The following is a 16,504-nucleotide window of genomic DNA, read 5'->3' as shown; positions in this document are numbered from 1 at the left end:
GTACACTGGTTCTATATCACTAAATGTCAATGCATCAGTTTCAGCTTCAGTCAATGCAAGCTCTTCACAAGCAGGAGGAAATGGAAATGGCAATCACAACAACTTCAGGACAAATTATGCACCAAGCTATGGGCCTAGTTCAAGCAGAACAAGGATCATATGTGAGTATTGCAATAAACTAGGTCATACAAAAGACAAGTGCTTCAAGTTGCATGGTTATCCTGCCAAAAACACAAACATTAACTTCAGAATCACAGAAACTTCTAGTTCCAAAATCAAGGCCAAAACAACTACAGGAACAATAGAGGCAATTCTGATTATAAGGGAAAAAGAGTTGCCAACAATGTGTGTGGGCCTTCTGCTGATAATCAATCTGGCAACAACACATCAGGTGTAACTCTCACAAAGGAGCAATGTGATCAACTTGTGAAATTCTTACAACAGTCCATGGCAATACTAATGGAGGTGAATCAAGCAATGACAATACCACAACTGGAATGGTGAACTTTGCAGGTATACCTGTTTGCTCTAGTAAAATTCTTTCTATTGATTTTGGTAAGTTCTCATGTACATGTTCAAGATCAGTTAATGATGCATGGATTATAGATTCAGGTAATTCAAACCACATGACCTTTAGAAAAACACACTTTTCTAACATCAGACTTTACCATATCCTATACTTATCACATTACCTAATGGATATAGGGTGAAAGTGACAGAAATTGGAAATGTGTTCTTGACTTCTGAAATCATACTATACAGTGTCTTATTTGTCCCTTCTTTTAAATACAATCTCATTTCAGTCCATTGTCGGACTTCTTGCCTTAAAGGCATTATATCCTTCACTGACAATAAAGTTGGTGAGGTGGAGGATGGGTTGTATCTCCTATGCTCTCAGTGTTTGAAGTCAACTGCTGATGGTAGTTCTACTTCTAGTCCTAGTGTTTTCAATTTTGCTTCTAGTACCACTGTGTTTGAAGATGCTAGTGGTTTTAATGCTTCCATTAAAGTGCATTGTAAATCTGAGTCAAAATCTGTTGTAAATGCTATGAATAAAGTGCACATTTCTTCATCTTTAAATTCTTGTTCCTTGTCTTCTTCCACATCTAAAAAATTTATTGATGCATTGTGGCATAACAGTCTGGGACATGTGCCCTTTGGGAAAATGAGGCGTATGTTCACAATACCAACAACTTTCTCTTCCAAGAAATATTTTGAATGTCCCATTTGTCCAATGGCAAGATAAACTAGACTACCATTTCCCCAAAGGACCAGTCCAAGCAGCCACATCTTAGACCTTTTGCACATTGACTTGTGGGGACCTTACCATGTTCCCACACACGATAATTTCAAGTACTTCCTTACCATAGTGGATGATTATAGAAGGTCCACTTGGGCTCAACTTCTGACATGCAAGAGAAATGCCTTGCAGAGTGTCAAAGCATTCATTAACCTTGTTGAAAACTAATTTGAAAACAAAGTCAAGACCATAAGATCTGACAGTGACTTAGAATTTGTCAATAATGAGGCCATCATTTTCTTCCAAACTAAAGGAATTATTCACCAAAGAAGTTGACACACTATAACAAAATGGTGTGGTGGAAAGAAAACACAAGTACTTGTTGGAAACTGCCAGGGCAATTTTATTTTACTCTAAAATTCCTACCAAATACTAGGGAGAATGTATTCTCATAGAAACACATATCATCAATAGATTACCAACCACTTACCTGAACAATAAATGTCCTTATGAGATACTATCACAAAGAAAACCAGATTACATAACCCTAAGAACCTTTGGATGCTTATGCTACCCTACATTGCCAATGAATCTAGGAGACAAACTGGATCCAAGAACCACACCTCATGTTTCTGTTGGATACCCTTTTGGATCCAAGGGATACAAAGTCCTCATTCTGACAGCAAAGAAGATACATGTTTCTAGAGATGTTATTTTCCATGAAAGTGTTTCTCCATTTACTGTTTCTGATTTCTCTGATATTATTTCTACCATTTCACATGACATTTTTGATTTTTCTTCTACTGCTATGTCTACTAGAGAGACTTTTCCTGTTGTAAGTAATGGTGATAGTATTCTAAATGATATTTCCAACACTGAATCACTTGAGCCTATACACTCTTTACCCATGAATGATTCTGTTACCATTAGGAATAACCCCATACCTGTAACTGAGTTAACTAATACATCTCCCTCATATTTGATAGAGCCAGCTCAACAACTTCAAGTAGCTAGACCAACTAGGACATCTCATTGAAAACACAGTATACCATCCCACCTCAAAGACTATATTCACTCCTTGCCCACACTCAAACCAAACCAAACCAAAACAACTTTTCCCTAAATGCCTTGTTTTCCTTAAAACACCATGTCACACTTGATGTTATAGTCCATGATAGTTAGAAATTGGTTGAGAATGTGTGCCATGATAATGAGCCAAATTCTTATGAAGAGGCTGCAGTTAATCCTGCTTGGCAGAAGGCCATGGCATAGGAGGTTGAGGCATTATATGCAAATAATACTTGGGATTTAGTCCTCTTACCATCACATAAGCTGGCCATTGGATACAAATGGGTATATAAAGTGAAACACAAGGCAGATGGGAGCATAGAAAAGTTTAAAGCTAGGTTGGTTGTCAAAGGATACACTCAGCAGCAGGGTGTTGATTATACAGAGACCTTGACACCTGTCATTAAAATGACCACTATTAGAGCATTGATAGCCATAGCAGTAATGAAAGAATTTTACTAGAGCAAACAGCTATACCTGCAAAGTTCACCATTCCATTTGTGGTATTGCCATTTCTCAATTCACCTCTACTAGTATTGCCATGGCACTGTTGTAAGAACTTCTCCCTAAAACACCATGTCACACTTGATGTTATAGTCTGTGATAGTTAGAAATGGGTTGAGAATGTGTGCCATGATAATGCGCCAAATTCTTATGAAGAGGCTGCAGTTATTCCTGCATGGCAGAAGGCCATGACAGTGGAGTTTGTGGCATTATATGCACATAATACTTGGGATTTATTCCCCTTACTATCACATAAGCAGGTCATTGGATGTAAATGGGTATATAAAGTGAAACACAAGGCAGATGGGAGCATAGAAAGGTTTAAAGCTAGGTTGGTTGTTAAAGGATACACTCAGCAACAGGGTGTTGATTATACAGAGACCTTTTCACCTGTCATTAAAATGGCCACTGTTAGATCATTGATAGCCATAGCAGTAACGAAAGAATAGGATATTTATCAGTTGGATGTAAATAATGCATTTCTGCATGGTGACTTATATGAAGAGGTATTTATGCAAGTACCTCAGGGTTTGGTGGTGCAAAATTCTAGTTTAGTATGCAAGTTAAACAAGTCATTGTATGGGTTGAAGCAGGTAAGTAGGCAATGGTATGCCATATTGACCGAGGCCTTATACTCAAGACGATACAAACATTCTTTGAATGATTACTCTCTATTCTACAAAAGGAAAGATGATTAAGTGGTGTTTGTAGCTTTATACGTTGATGATGTTCTGCTTACAGGGACAAATCAACTTGAAATTCTTCAGTTGAAGACCTTTCTCCATGAAACTTTCAAAATCAAAGATTCAGGAAAGCTGCACTATTTTTAAGGCCTAGAGATGCTCTACAAGGATGATGGGTTTATCACCAAAGAAAGTTTGTCCTTGATCTCCTGAAGGAATACAACTGTCTAAATTGTCATAGTTTTTCTTCTCCACTTGATGCAAATGTTAAACTGAAAGCAAAATAAGGTGTGCTACTTGAAGATCCTACTGCATATAGGAGGTTGGTTGGGAAGTTGAACTTTCTCACTAACACCAGATTGGACATAGCATATGGGGTCCAACACCTTAGTCAATTCATGCAAGAACCAAGAGACACTCACATGAAAGCTGTTTTTCATTTCATAAGGTATCTAAAAGGTGATCCTACTCTAGGACTTTTCATGTCCCAAGATCCAGATTGTACTGTTAGGGCATACTGTGATTCAGATTGGGCATCTTGCCTTGATTCCAGAAGATCAGTGAGTGGCTATTTGGTGCTATTAGGAGCAAGTCCCATCAGCTGAAAGTCCAAGAAGTAGGAAACAATGTCACTATCCTCAGCTAAGGCAGAGTATAGATCACTGAGGAAAGTGGTGAGTGAACTGGTATGGCTCAATAGGCTATTTGATGAACTCATAGTGCCACACTCTATTCCAATCTCAGTGTTTTGTGACAGTCAGTCTGCTTTGCACATTGCTAGGAACCCAATTTTTCACGAAGGAACAAAGCAAATAGAGGTTGGTTTCCATTATGTGAGTGACAAACTTCAAGAGGGCCTTATTGATCTACATCATATCTCTACAAATGAGCGGTTGACTGATGTTCTTACCAAAGCATTGACAGGGGTTAAACATGCTGCAGTTCTTCACAAGCTGGTAGTGTTCTCCACACTTCCAACTTGAGGGGGGTTATTAAGATGCTTTATTATTTATGCAATATAATATACTTGTATTAGTTCAACTTAGTTTTTATTAGCTTAGTTTGTATCAGTTCAGTCGAGTCTAATCAAACGAAGTCAAAAGTAGTTAAGTCGGTCATTAGGGTGTTAGTTGTAGTTAGTTAGAGAGTGGGCCAGCTATGCCCCGTTGGCACAATGCAGTTACTCCAACTAGATATTTTGTAGTCTTATATATACTTCAATTCAATGAAGAAGAAAGGCTAAGCTTTCATTTCTCACATTTCATCTTCTCGTTTTCAATCCTCTATTGTTGCCAATTTTCATCTTAAACTAAAACCACCATTAAGCTTCAATCTGAGCTCAATTTTATCTCATTTCTCATGTTACTAAACATTTAACTCTCATGTCAATATAAAAATGAAAACTGAAGATAATGGACACGAGAGACTGCTTATTTTTTCGTAAATTTTAAAATGCTTTACGTAGTATTATTTATAAAATGGAAAGAATCACATTATGAGAATCAAAACAATGACTTAAGAATCCAACCATATGTAATGGAAACCAAAACCAAAGACGATTACGACTCTAGCCAGACCTCAAAAGGAATTCGCATGACCTTGCGAATACTGGTAGTTGTTTGGACGTTTTTTTGAGGTGTGTTTCTGGTGGTTTATGAGGATCTTATGCTTCTTTCATGGAGTTTATATGGTGAAAAAGGTGAGCAACGAAGGGTGGCTTGTCTTTTTCAAATGTTGCAGGAGTTTTTTTTCTTCTAATTTTTGTGCTCTCTCCATGTTCTCTATATGTTTTCTGCTTTGTGTGTTTCTCCTCTCTTTTTTGTATCCTTTTGTGTATATACTCTCTCCGCCCCAAAAAGATTGTCTTCCTTTCCTTAATAGTTTGTCCCAAAAATATTGACACATTTCTTACTTCACCCGCCTCGGCCAGAATATAAATACGTGGGTTTAGTTTTATGTTTCACTTTTCATTCTTTAAGCCCTAGGACAAAGTCTTCTCTTCCTTCCATTGAAATACATTAAGGTAAGCCAATTTTATGCATTCCAAGTCAATTCTAATGTGTACCTATGATTCCTAAACAAGAATTCATCATTGTTAACCTAGGGTTTTCAAAAAAGCCATTTAAGGAATTCAAGATTTAAGGCTTTGGGATTTTTCTTCAAAGTTCGGACCTTTACTACGCGTTTGGAGTATTACTAGGTATGTAGAGTTTCTATCTATGTGTGGGAACCTTATTGTTCTTACTCACGCCACGTTCTTCCATGATTATACAAGGTTTCACCAAAACTAGGGTTTTAGACATGTTTGTTATAACCCTAGGTACATGTACCATGATATACCATGTTTGCTTTAATATTTCGTTATTGGGTTCTCAATATTCCCTTTTGGTTATCGAGAATTTGTCCGTAATCCATGAAAACCCATACTTTGCATTCCATGGGTTCTTAAATGCATGATATGAACTTTTATGTTGATTTTCATGAACTTCTACATGTTTGCCATGTTTTCATACAAGTTATATTATATATTATCTTTATGTTGTAATACAAGCAAGAATCATGTTTACAAGCAAGTTATATAATTCTTGGGCTAGTAGCCAACTATATCCATGTTCATGTTTTGGGAGTTGCACAGATTACCGAGAAGGCTCGGATAACCTGAAACTACGTATACCAGCGTAGGATAAGGATCGCTCTACCCAGTTAGGACGATAACTTCATGTTTATCCATTGTGGTTATTGGATCCATTCATGTTCATGTTCATGTTCATGTTCATGTCTTGCCCCCCAGCAAGGTATAGGATGGCTTAGCTGGTCGAGCAGAGATCAAACACCATGTTCTTACATGGTGGTCACATGTCGGTTATACTAATGCTCTCTCACAGATATCTATACTGACTTAGAATATTTTACTCATGTTATATATACATATTCATGTCAGATGATATTCATGTTCATGTTCAGATTACAGTTTCAGTTTTAGTTCTATTATTTCATATGCCATGCTTTACTTTATTCAGTTGCTTTACAAACCAATACAATTCAAGTGTACTAACATTCCTTTTATTTGCCCGCCGGGGGCTTGCATTTCACGATGCAGATTTACAGGACTACGTATCAGCTATTGGTAAGGCCCATCTCATTCGGGGTTTTTATATTATTTATGTTTTTTTAGTTATGCAGTAAAGGTATGCCGGGGGCCTTGTCTCGGTAAACTCTTTACAGTCAGACTCATGTCAGAGGTTTTATAGACTAGTCAGTCATGTTATGTCAGATATTCAAAGTCGTATAGCCATCTTTGGCTCAGTATTTATGACAATCCGTATTCACGTTTTAATCTGCTATTTTATTTACTATTATGACATCTCATGTTTATTCAGCCTCATTATGTTTGAGTTACATTCCGCTCATGTTTATGCCCTATGTTGATTCAGCAAGCCATGTGGTTCACTCGGTCATATGCAGTAAGGCACCGAGTGTAGTGTTACGCCCAGGCCATGGTTCGGGGTGTGAAAAAATCCCCGAAACTACCCATTCTGTGCCATCGTACCAGGCATCACAACCCACTCACACCAACCCTGCTATCCACCCAGGGGCCGCTACTCTACCAACTTCATAAACCACCCACATGCCTAAAAGCCACACCGTACATCCAACAGTTTCCTTCCACACTCCTGTCACCCTAAATGCCTTTTCCCCTGAACACCATGAGCTCGATCACTACGAGGAGATGGAAAAGTCCTGGAGAACCGAACAAGACAAACGCGATAAAGAAATATAACGCAAAGTGGCAGAAATGCCTGAACGATCCACAAGAGCCACTAATAAGGTGACTGGTCTAAGATATGATGATCTCTGTATGCATCCGTATTTGGATTTGCTTGATGGCTTTATGGTGTCCAAATTCAAAATGTTCAACGGAACGGGAAATTACAAGGCCCACTTGCAATCTTACTGTGACCAATTGGTCGATGTGAAGAAGAATCAAACACTCATCATGATTCTATTTAGCCGAAGCTTGACTGGAGAAGCCGCTGAATAGTTCGCCGCACACGACATGGGTCGATCAACCACTTAGGAAGACCTGACGGAATCCTTCATGGAGAGATTCTGATTCAATGTTTAGACCGTACCTGATCGGTACTACCTAGAAAAGGTCAAGCAAAAGTCCACCAGGAACTATCAGGAATATGTAAGAAGGTGGAGCCACCCGAGTGCAACCGCTAATGAGGGAAGAGAAATAAGTTTCCGTCTTTATCCGGTCGCAAGAGACAAATTTCTATGACCGGATGCTATCCACGTCTGGGCGGCCATTCTCCGAATTGGTAAAAATGGAGGCTATAGAGGATGGTCTCAAGACTGGAAGAATCATCAGTGTGGCTAGCAAAGCCACCAGTCAAAGCACTATGGGGCTCGTTAATAAGAAAAATAAGGACGTGGAAAATGTCTCCCATGCCCCTAGCCCAAAGCCTAAAAATCGAGAGGAGCTACAATCTCCCCTCGAAGTTTAGCAATCACCACCCCCAAGCGCCAACTTTCCTGTGCCATACAACCTTGTACTTGGCTATTATGCACAACCCAATTTCCAAACACCACTACTAAATTACAAAACTCCACAGACAAATTACCAAACGCCTACCCCGAATTACCAAGCTCCACAGCCAAATTACCAAACTCCCGCACCTACTTGCAGAGCCTCACAGAACAACCAGTCAATGAACTACCAAAACCAACCTCCCCCAAATACATATAATTTTCCACGTCCTAACTTTGAGAATAAACCTCCTCAGGTGTTCACTCCACTGATGGAAACACGAACCAAGCGATTTGAAACATTAAGTGCTGCTAGTCTAATCCAGATGATCCCGCCAAAGGTCGTCAACCCTGGGAGTCGATTCTTCCGACTTGATCAAAAGTGTGCTTATCATTCCAGTGGAAATGGACACAGAACCGAGGGCTGTATTAACTTAAAGCATAAAATACAAGACTCAATTGACAAAAGAGAGATCATTTCCAAACTGCACCACTAAATGTGAATACCAATCCGTTGCCTAACTTTGGCAATAATAGTATTCACATGATCGAAAGAGAGGAAGATTGAGTGGTATGCAAACCATTAGCTCAAGTCCCTATCAAAACACTTGAGCAGACGTTGGCCTCGTTCATAATTCAGAAGCGCCCACAATTCAAGGTACTAAGAAATGGTGTTAGCTCCAAGAAAAGAATTTGTTGTCCAAGCGGTAGTCGCCCATGGAATGACTCCATCAAGAATATTTTATACTCCCAAAGAATTGGCCCAAGGAGCACCAAGAAAGACAGGAAAGTCAAGGAAGCCCATCATTGAAGGAGAGGCCGAAGACTTCTGGCGATGAATTCTTCCAAACGAATACTCCATTATGGAGCATCTAAAGAAGACGCCAGCGCAAATATCAGTATTGGCCTTGCTACTAAGTTCCCCTTAATACCGTCAAGCTTTGATGAGAGTTTTAGACGAGGCTCATGTCCTCGCAAGCACAAGCAGCGACAATCTGGTTAACATGGTGTTCTACGTCATAGGGGAACATCAAATCACCTTCACCGAGGGAGAGTTTCCCAAAGAGGGTGCAATACATAACAAAGCACTATATATCATAGTCATGTTTCGTGACAAGGTCGTGACCCGAATGTTGATCGATAATAGGGCGGGCCTCAACATTTGTCCTGATTCTACCCTAAGCCAGTTGAGGTATGATGTCGAAAAAATCCGCCAGAGTCGCATGAATGTAAGGGAGTTTGATGGAGCCCAACGTGATCGCATCGAACAAGTGGACCTCAGTGTCCAAATAGTTCACCACCGAGTTCCAAGTCATGGAAATTACTGCTAACTACAATCTTTTGTTAAGAAGACCATGGATTCACATGGCTAAGGCCGGGCCATCATTGCTCCATTAGGCTATGAAGTTTATATGGGAAGGCCATAAGTTGTGATTCATGTGGAGGGTAGCATCCATAACTACCCAAACAACTCTGTACCGGTCATTGAAGAAACTCCCAAAGGAACAGATTTCTACGTTATGGAACTAGTAGGGGCTTCCTATAAAGAGGATTCCATGCTAGTACCCATGCCTGCGGTCTACAAGATGATTGCCTCCACCATGCTCTAGAATGGGTTGGAAGGGATCTAAATTACATCATAGAGCCAGTCCCAATTCCCCAAAAGAATTTTCTTTTTTGGTTTGGGTTATGTTCCCAATGATGATGAGATCTGCGAAGCCAACAAAAGAAAAAAAAGTCCTGCAAAGCTTCGCAAGACAATCCCGAGGCTGTACCAGTCATTCTCAGTCTGAATGCCCATGCCTGATGATGGTGACTTAGAGGAAGGGTTAGGGATGTTATTCAAGGAGGAATATTGCCTAGTGATATTGGAAGAATGCACTAAAGCGCCCGTCATCGGAGATGCTAATCCGGGCGAGCAACTATCCAATTGGACCTCTACCTCGCTCTTAGCTCTTTGGTAGAAAAATGATGAGTTTAAATGCTTTATGAAATCGGCGAGAATCGGTTGAGGCCTGATTACTCACCATTTTCACTTTTAAATTACCTCGTGATTTTTAAAAAATGGAAATGACTCGATGTTGATCCGAGTCAGGACCACAGTCTGTATTCCTTTTGTTAAAATTAATGAAGCCTCGACTTAGGAGAAAAAAAGTCTTTTCTTCACTTATGCATTTGTTTATTCTAACCCATACTTTGCTTGCTTTTTCGGTAATAATAATAAAACAACCTTAAATGTCATGACATTTCGTAAAATGAGTGAGTTAAGTGATCCAAATGAAGAAGAATACGAAGAGTACAATGAGGAAACGATGTTACCCGAGGGTCTCTTCAAAGAGGTAGAACAATTGAGAATGAACAGAAACCCAACCTAGATGAGACAAAGGTAATCAATCTAGGAGATGATGGAATGATCAAAGAAACAAGAATAAACGCACACTTGGAGGCATCCCAAAAGGATGAATCGATAAAGCTTCTAAGAGAATATGTGGATATTTTCGCTTGGACATATGCTGATATGCCTGGGTTGAGCATCGACATAGTGGCCTACAGATTGCCCATTAACAAAGGCTTCGCACTAGTTAAACAAAAAACTAAGAGGTTTAAGCCATAGTTGAGTATCCAAATCAAGGATGAGGTAGAAAAACGTAATAAGTGTGGAGTGGTGGAAGTAACTTCGTACCCAAAATTATTGGACAACATAGTGCCAGTGCTAAGGAAAGACGGACTGATACGTATATGTGTGGACTATTGTGACCTTAACAAAACTAGTCCCAAGGACAACTTCCCACTACCAAACATCCACATACTCATCGATAATTGTGCGAAGCATAAGCTACAATCATTCGGGGATTGCTACGCAGGATACCATAAAATCTTGATGAGTGAAGAGGACGCAGAAAAAATAGCCTTCACCACTCTGTGGGGGAGTGTATCATTGCCGAGTGATGTTGTTCAGACTCAAGAACGCCGGTTCTACTTACATGAGGGCTATGACCACCATTTTTCATGATATAATCCACAAGAAAATAAAAGTATACGTGGATGATGTCATTATCAAATCGAGAGAAAGCTCAGAGCATACCACACATTTACGGAAGTTCTTCAACAGACTCTAAAAGTTCAGCCTGAAGCTAAACTCGGCCAAGTGCGCATTTGGAGTACCTGACGGAAAGCTGCTTGGGTTCATATTCTGTCGAAAGAGCATAGAACTAGGTCTGTCCAAAATCAAAGCTATCCAAGAGTTGCCACCTCCAAAAACTAAAAAGGAGGTCATGAGTTTCCTAGGAAAGTTAAATTACATTGGTTGGTTCATAGCCCAGTCCATCGTGATGGTAGAACCCATCCTCAAACCGCTAAAGAAAGACACACCAACAGAATGGACCAAAGAGTATCAGAAAGCATTTTGACACCATCAAGAAGTATCTTTTCTATCCACCAGTCCTGGTACCTCTTACACCTAGAAGTCTTTTACCATTATTTCTGTCGGTATCAGATAATGCCTTCGGATGCCTGTTAGGACAACACGACGAAACTGGCAAAAAAGAGCGCATCATCTAATACCTGAGTAAAAAGTTCACCGCCTGCGAGGCGAGGCACACTTTGGTGGAAAAGACATGTGCTCTGACATTAGTAGCTCAGAAGTTGAGGAACTATTTGTCGTCATACACCACTCATCTCAAATCCAAGAATGATCCACTAAAGTATATCTTCTGCCAACCCATGCCTACAGGAAAATTGGCTAAATGGAAAATGCTACTGAGCGAGTTTAAGATCACATACATAGCACAAAAGGCTATCAAAGGGCAAGCGTTGGTTGACCTACTGGCGGAAAGCCCACTCGATGAGGATTTCGAACCGTTCGGAACATACTTTCCAGACGAATAAGTATTGATGGTGGAGAAAGACAGACATAGCCGAGCCCTACGTGGGATGGAGATTATTTTTAACGGTGCAGTTAACAACAAAGGTTCAGGAATCGGGGCAGTCTTAATATCAAAAATTGGACAACTTTTTTCGATGGCCGCAAAACTCAAGTTCCAATGCGCCTGCAACATGGAAGAATATGAAGCATGCATTTTAGGTCTCCGAATGGCTTTTGATATGGACATCCATGAATTTTTGGTGATAGGAGATTTAGATTTACTAATTCACCAAGTACATGGCGAATGGGCCACGAAGAATGCCATGTAAACCTCGTACAAAAGTTGTTTAAAAATTTCAAGAAGATAGACCTCAAGGTTACACCCAGGCTCAAAATGAGTCCACTGATGCTCTTGCTACCATAGCATCCATGATACAACATCCCAAAAGCAATCATATTGACCCATTGGAGATAAGTCTAAGGGAAGAACATGCTTACTATTACCATATGAAGGCGGAGCCCGATGGCAAGCCATACTGTGCTGACATAAAGACATACTTGAAAAAAGAGGAGTATCCAGAAAACACTCCAAGTAATCAGAAGAAAGCCATCCGGATAATGACCAATGGTTTCTTCCTAAACAAAGAGATAGTCTATAAAAAATCGTCGGATCTTGGATTGTTCCTATGCATGGATGCCGCCGAAGCTACAAAATTATTAGAAGAATTGCACGCTGGAACTTATGGACCCAACATGAATGGCTTCGTTCTAGCCAAGAAAATCCTCTGAACGGGTTATTATTGGATGACAATGGAAAGTGATTGTTGCAAGTTCCAACAAAGATGCCATCAATGCCGAATCCATGGAGATATGATTAAAGTTCCACCAGCCGAACTTAATGTCATGAGCTCACTCTGGCCATTCGTTGCTTGGGCCATGGTCGACAATTGACCGATTGAATCGGTCGCATCTAATTGAGATTGATTCATTCTGGTTGCCATAGATTACTTTACAAAATAGGTGGAAGCCACATCACAAAAATCGGTAACGAAGAAAATGACAGCCGACTTCTTACGAAACAACATCATATGCAGATTTAGAGTACCCGACTTCATCATAACGGTCAATGAAGCAAATGTGAATAGTCAGCCAAAGAAAGAAAACTGTGAGCAGTTCTAGATAACCCATCAGATGTAACGACCCAAGGGGACCGTTGGCACGCTTCTCGAGATGTCTAGATCGAATTCGAGCAACCTTTGTGAAATATAGGCTTAAAGTGAAAAATGGTTGATCCAAAGTTGACTTTTAGGCAAATGAACCTTTTTCGGAATTCTATCAATTCCGAGAGGTCCGGATTGTCGTTTAGAACTTGTGTGTATATTTGGTTCGATTCCCAATGCACTCGGATGTATTTTGGGACTTGGGTTGGGAAATAAGAATGAGGTATCGGGGATTGACTCAGTCAACGATACCTCCGTTGGGAATTCCGAGGCCACGAACACGTTTGTAGCATATTTTTATGTGGGTCTGTATATGTGGTTTGTGAACAGATGGCCTCGGGAATGGTTCAAAATTTTGACAGGGACTTAGGAAATATTGGGAAATTCTGGTACCGGGTGCCCGCATTGGCGGCGCCGTTACGACGGTATGTTAGCTGTGGGGCCGGCAGAGAGTATATTGGCCCGGACCGCTGGGGTAGTCTGGGGGGGGGGGGGGGCGCTGTAGCGGCGCCGTTACCGTCGTGGCAGTGGTGGGCCAGGTATTTTCATTAAGTGTGATTTAAATAAGCCTTTACACCCTCATTATTTCCCATCTCGAAATTATAGCTTTGGGGAATAGTTCTTGGAGATATTCTTTGAGGTAAATCTTGCTTATTCCTTTACTCTTACTTTAATCATAATCATCTTAGATTCCCCCCTTCCCTTTAATAATCCTTTGGTGATGGACGTTGGAAGAGGATTTTGATGAATACTTTCCCTAGGATTAGTATTAATAAATTAATGATGTTTATGTTAGATTTTGACGAATCTAAGCTTGTTAATCCTATATCTTCCATTTCTAGTGATGAGTTTTGGAATCAAAGAGTTAGGGTTTATACCTAAATTGGGGGTTTTGCTTGAAATCAGAAATTAGGCTAATCCATGAGTTAAATCAGCAATTAGTGGTTGGTTTATGATCACCTAGTGCCTAATTTGATATTTTATTTTCGAAGTTTTCGTTTTGCCCTTGTGGGCCCGTTTCCCCAATTTCTAGGGTTGGAATTGACCTAAATTGAATAGTAGCAATATTAGTATCATTCTTCATAATTTCTAATCTAGATTTCGATTATGCTTAGACTACTTTGGTTATGAGGTTCAGCAGAAGACAAATCAAAGAAGTGAGTTGTTGGTGTTGCGGTTCGGCTATCCAGGTAGGTAATGGCTTACCTTTAGTGTGACTTCGTATAGCGAAACACATATTTAGATTATATTTTTAGAGATAGCATGTGAACCTTCGAGTATGAAGTCGGGTTGGATATTGCCCTAGGTTGGGCCCCGTTGTGTGTTTGGTGCTAGCTATCCCGTTATGTGTGATTTGATTATTTTACTGTGCCGGCTTGATGCCATGAGTTGTTGGTAGATATTGGATTCTGTTTTATCATCTTGATTATGATATAGTTGCCATCCCCACTGTTAGTATTTATACTGGGATATATTGTTGGCGTACTCACTGTTGGTACTTATGATTCGGTTATATTATTGGCATACTTGCTGTTGGTATTTGTGATTCGGATATATTATTGGCGTAGCCATTGTTGGTATTTGTGATATTAAGCATGATTATTGATGTGATTCACGCATTGCACGCACTCTCATTTTCATGATACACTGTTGAGATATTGATGATATTTGATGAAACCCTTGATGAGCTGGGCTCAGGTTTACTTGAGTGACGTGAGATGGCCGATGTCCGATGTTCATCCCGGAATTGTTGATTGATGAGATTGATACTTGATAAAACTCTTTTACTCAAGTGACGTGAGATGGCCGATGATTAATTCTGAAATCGTTGATTGCATGGCTGATATCCAATGTTAGATTCGAAATCGTTGATAGTGCATAGACTCCGCGGGTCCCCAGAGTGGTACAGGTAAGAATGCCCCGTGGGAAAAGATCTGAGGTCCCGTCTGTCTGTTGGGCAAAGATCCGGTTGGGGTGGATTCGTAGGGCATCTTTTTGTATGTATGCATGTTTTGTGTTGTATTTTGAGGCCTTGGATGAAATGTGGGGTGATAGGGGGAAAACTGGACAAAAGGCTGACCTCACTGCCCAAAATGGACCGCTACGGCAGTGGGATTACCATTGCGGCGGTACCGCTATAGCGGTGCCTCGACCGCTGCAAGCGGCCATCCATTTCTTTGGTGGCCGCTATGGCAGACGGCGGACCGCTATGGCGGTACTGCTATATCGGTGAACCGACCGCTATAGTGGTCAGGCGGGATAGTTGGGGACCGCTATAGCGGTTACTTGACTGCTTTAGCGGGATAGCTGCAGTGGCGGAGCGACCACCGCTGCGGTCGACGGGAAGCAGTAGCCGGGTTTTTAATGCCTTAGTTTTATTTTCTCATTCATAACACCTTAACACACTTCCCAACAAACACTTAGAGAGAATTTTCAAGCTAGGGCTAGACAACCTTGTGAGGTAAGTTCCATTACTTTTCATTCTATCATTCCTTTCCCCTTAATTATTGTAATCATCTCCATGGATCTTTAATAGTGAAATTGAAATAGAAGCCCTAAAATATTAATAAAACCTTCTAAACTTCATAGGTTATGATTATTATCGCTTAGTTATCATCTAAATGCATTGGTTAGTTGCTTTTGATCATAAATTGAACATTTAGAGACATAAACTAAGTGATTGAAGACCTAGGGTTCTATAAAAATGGCGTCTTTGCCATAGAAAGCTGGTGTAATGGGAATGTTTGATAGAATGTGGTAGAAATTGATGGTTTATGAATATTAGGGAATTTTGATAGGTTGTCTATCACCTAGAAAATCATCCGCCCTTAGAATAGGGAGAGGGAAGGGTATTTCTTGCCTTGGTATTTGCAAATTGAGCAATGTGACTCATTGAGTGTTCTATTTCTAGACCGTGAATGTATTGAGGCTTTGAGGAAAGGAAAGGCTGTGGCAGAGTGACAGGCTTCGTTCTAGCTCTACTCTGAGGCAGGTTACGGTTTACTTGAGTTAGACTTTGGTTAGTTGAATGTATGTTTGTGATTTCATTAGGAGAAAGCATGTATAGTATTTATTACATGATATTGTGTGGTTAAGCTCCCATGTGTTTGTGATTGAATGTTACGTAGGCTTCACGCCATTATTCCTGTGTGATTTAATCTGCAGTAGTTGTATTGTGATGAAAAGTTAATATAGTCTTCTCGAGGGTTCCTGTGTGATTTAATCTGCAGTGGTTGTATTGTGATGAGAAGTTAATATAGTCTTCTCGAGGGTGGTGTGACATGAAGTGATGAGGTGAATATGTATATTGAGAAGGTAAGAAACACTGTTCTGTAAAAGGTATTACAAGGCACACATGTGGCCTAGATTATAGGCTCATGGTCCGAGGATA

The 16,504-nt window shown here is 40.2% G+C and overlaps 1 protein-coding gene across 1 annotated transcript; it reads left to right on the top strand.

Moving 5' to 3' along the window:
• The first annotated feature begins 3,368 nt into the window (after positions 1-3,368).
• LOC132630430 (uncharacterized mitochondrial protein AtMg00240-like) lies at positions 3,369-4,100 on the top strand. The gene is made up of 2 exons (XM_060346001.1): positions 3,369-3,405; positions 3,799-4,100. The coding sequence occupies exons 1-2, from the start codon at positions 3,369-3,371 to the stop codon at positions 4,098-4,100; spliced, it is 339 nt and encodes a 112-aa protein (XP_060201984.1).
• Positions 4,101-16,504: the final 12,404 nt, after the last annotated feature.

The sequence above is a fragment of the Lycium barbarum genome, chromosome 3 (assembly GCF_019175385.1).
Source record: "Lycium barbarum isolate Lr01 chromosome 3, ASM1917538v2, whole genome shotgun sequence".
Lineage (NCBI taxonomy): Eukaryota > Viridiplantae > Streptophyta > Magnoliopsida > Solanales > Solanaceae > Lycium > Lycium barbarum.
This window is presented reverse-complemented; position numbering and strand designations above follow the sequence as displayed.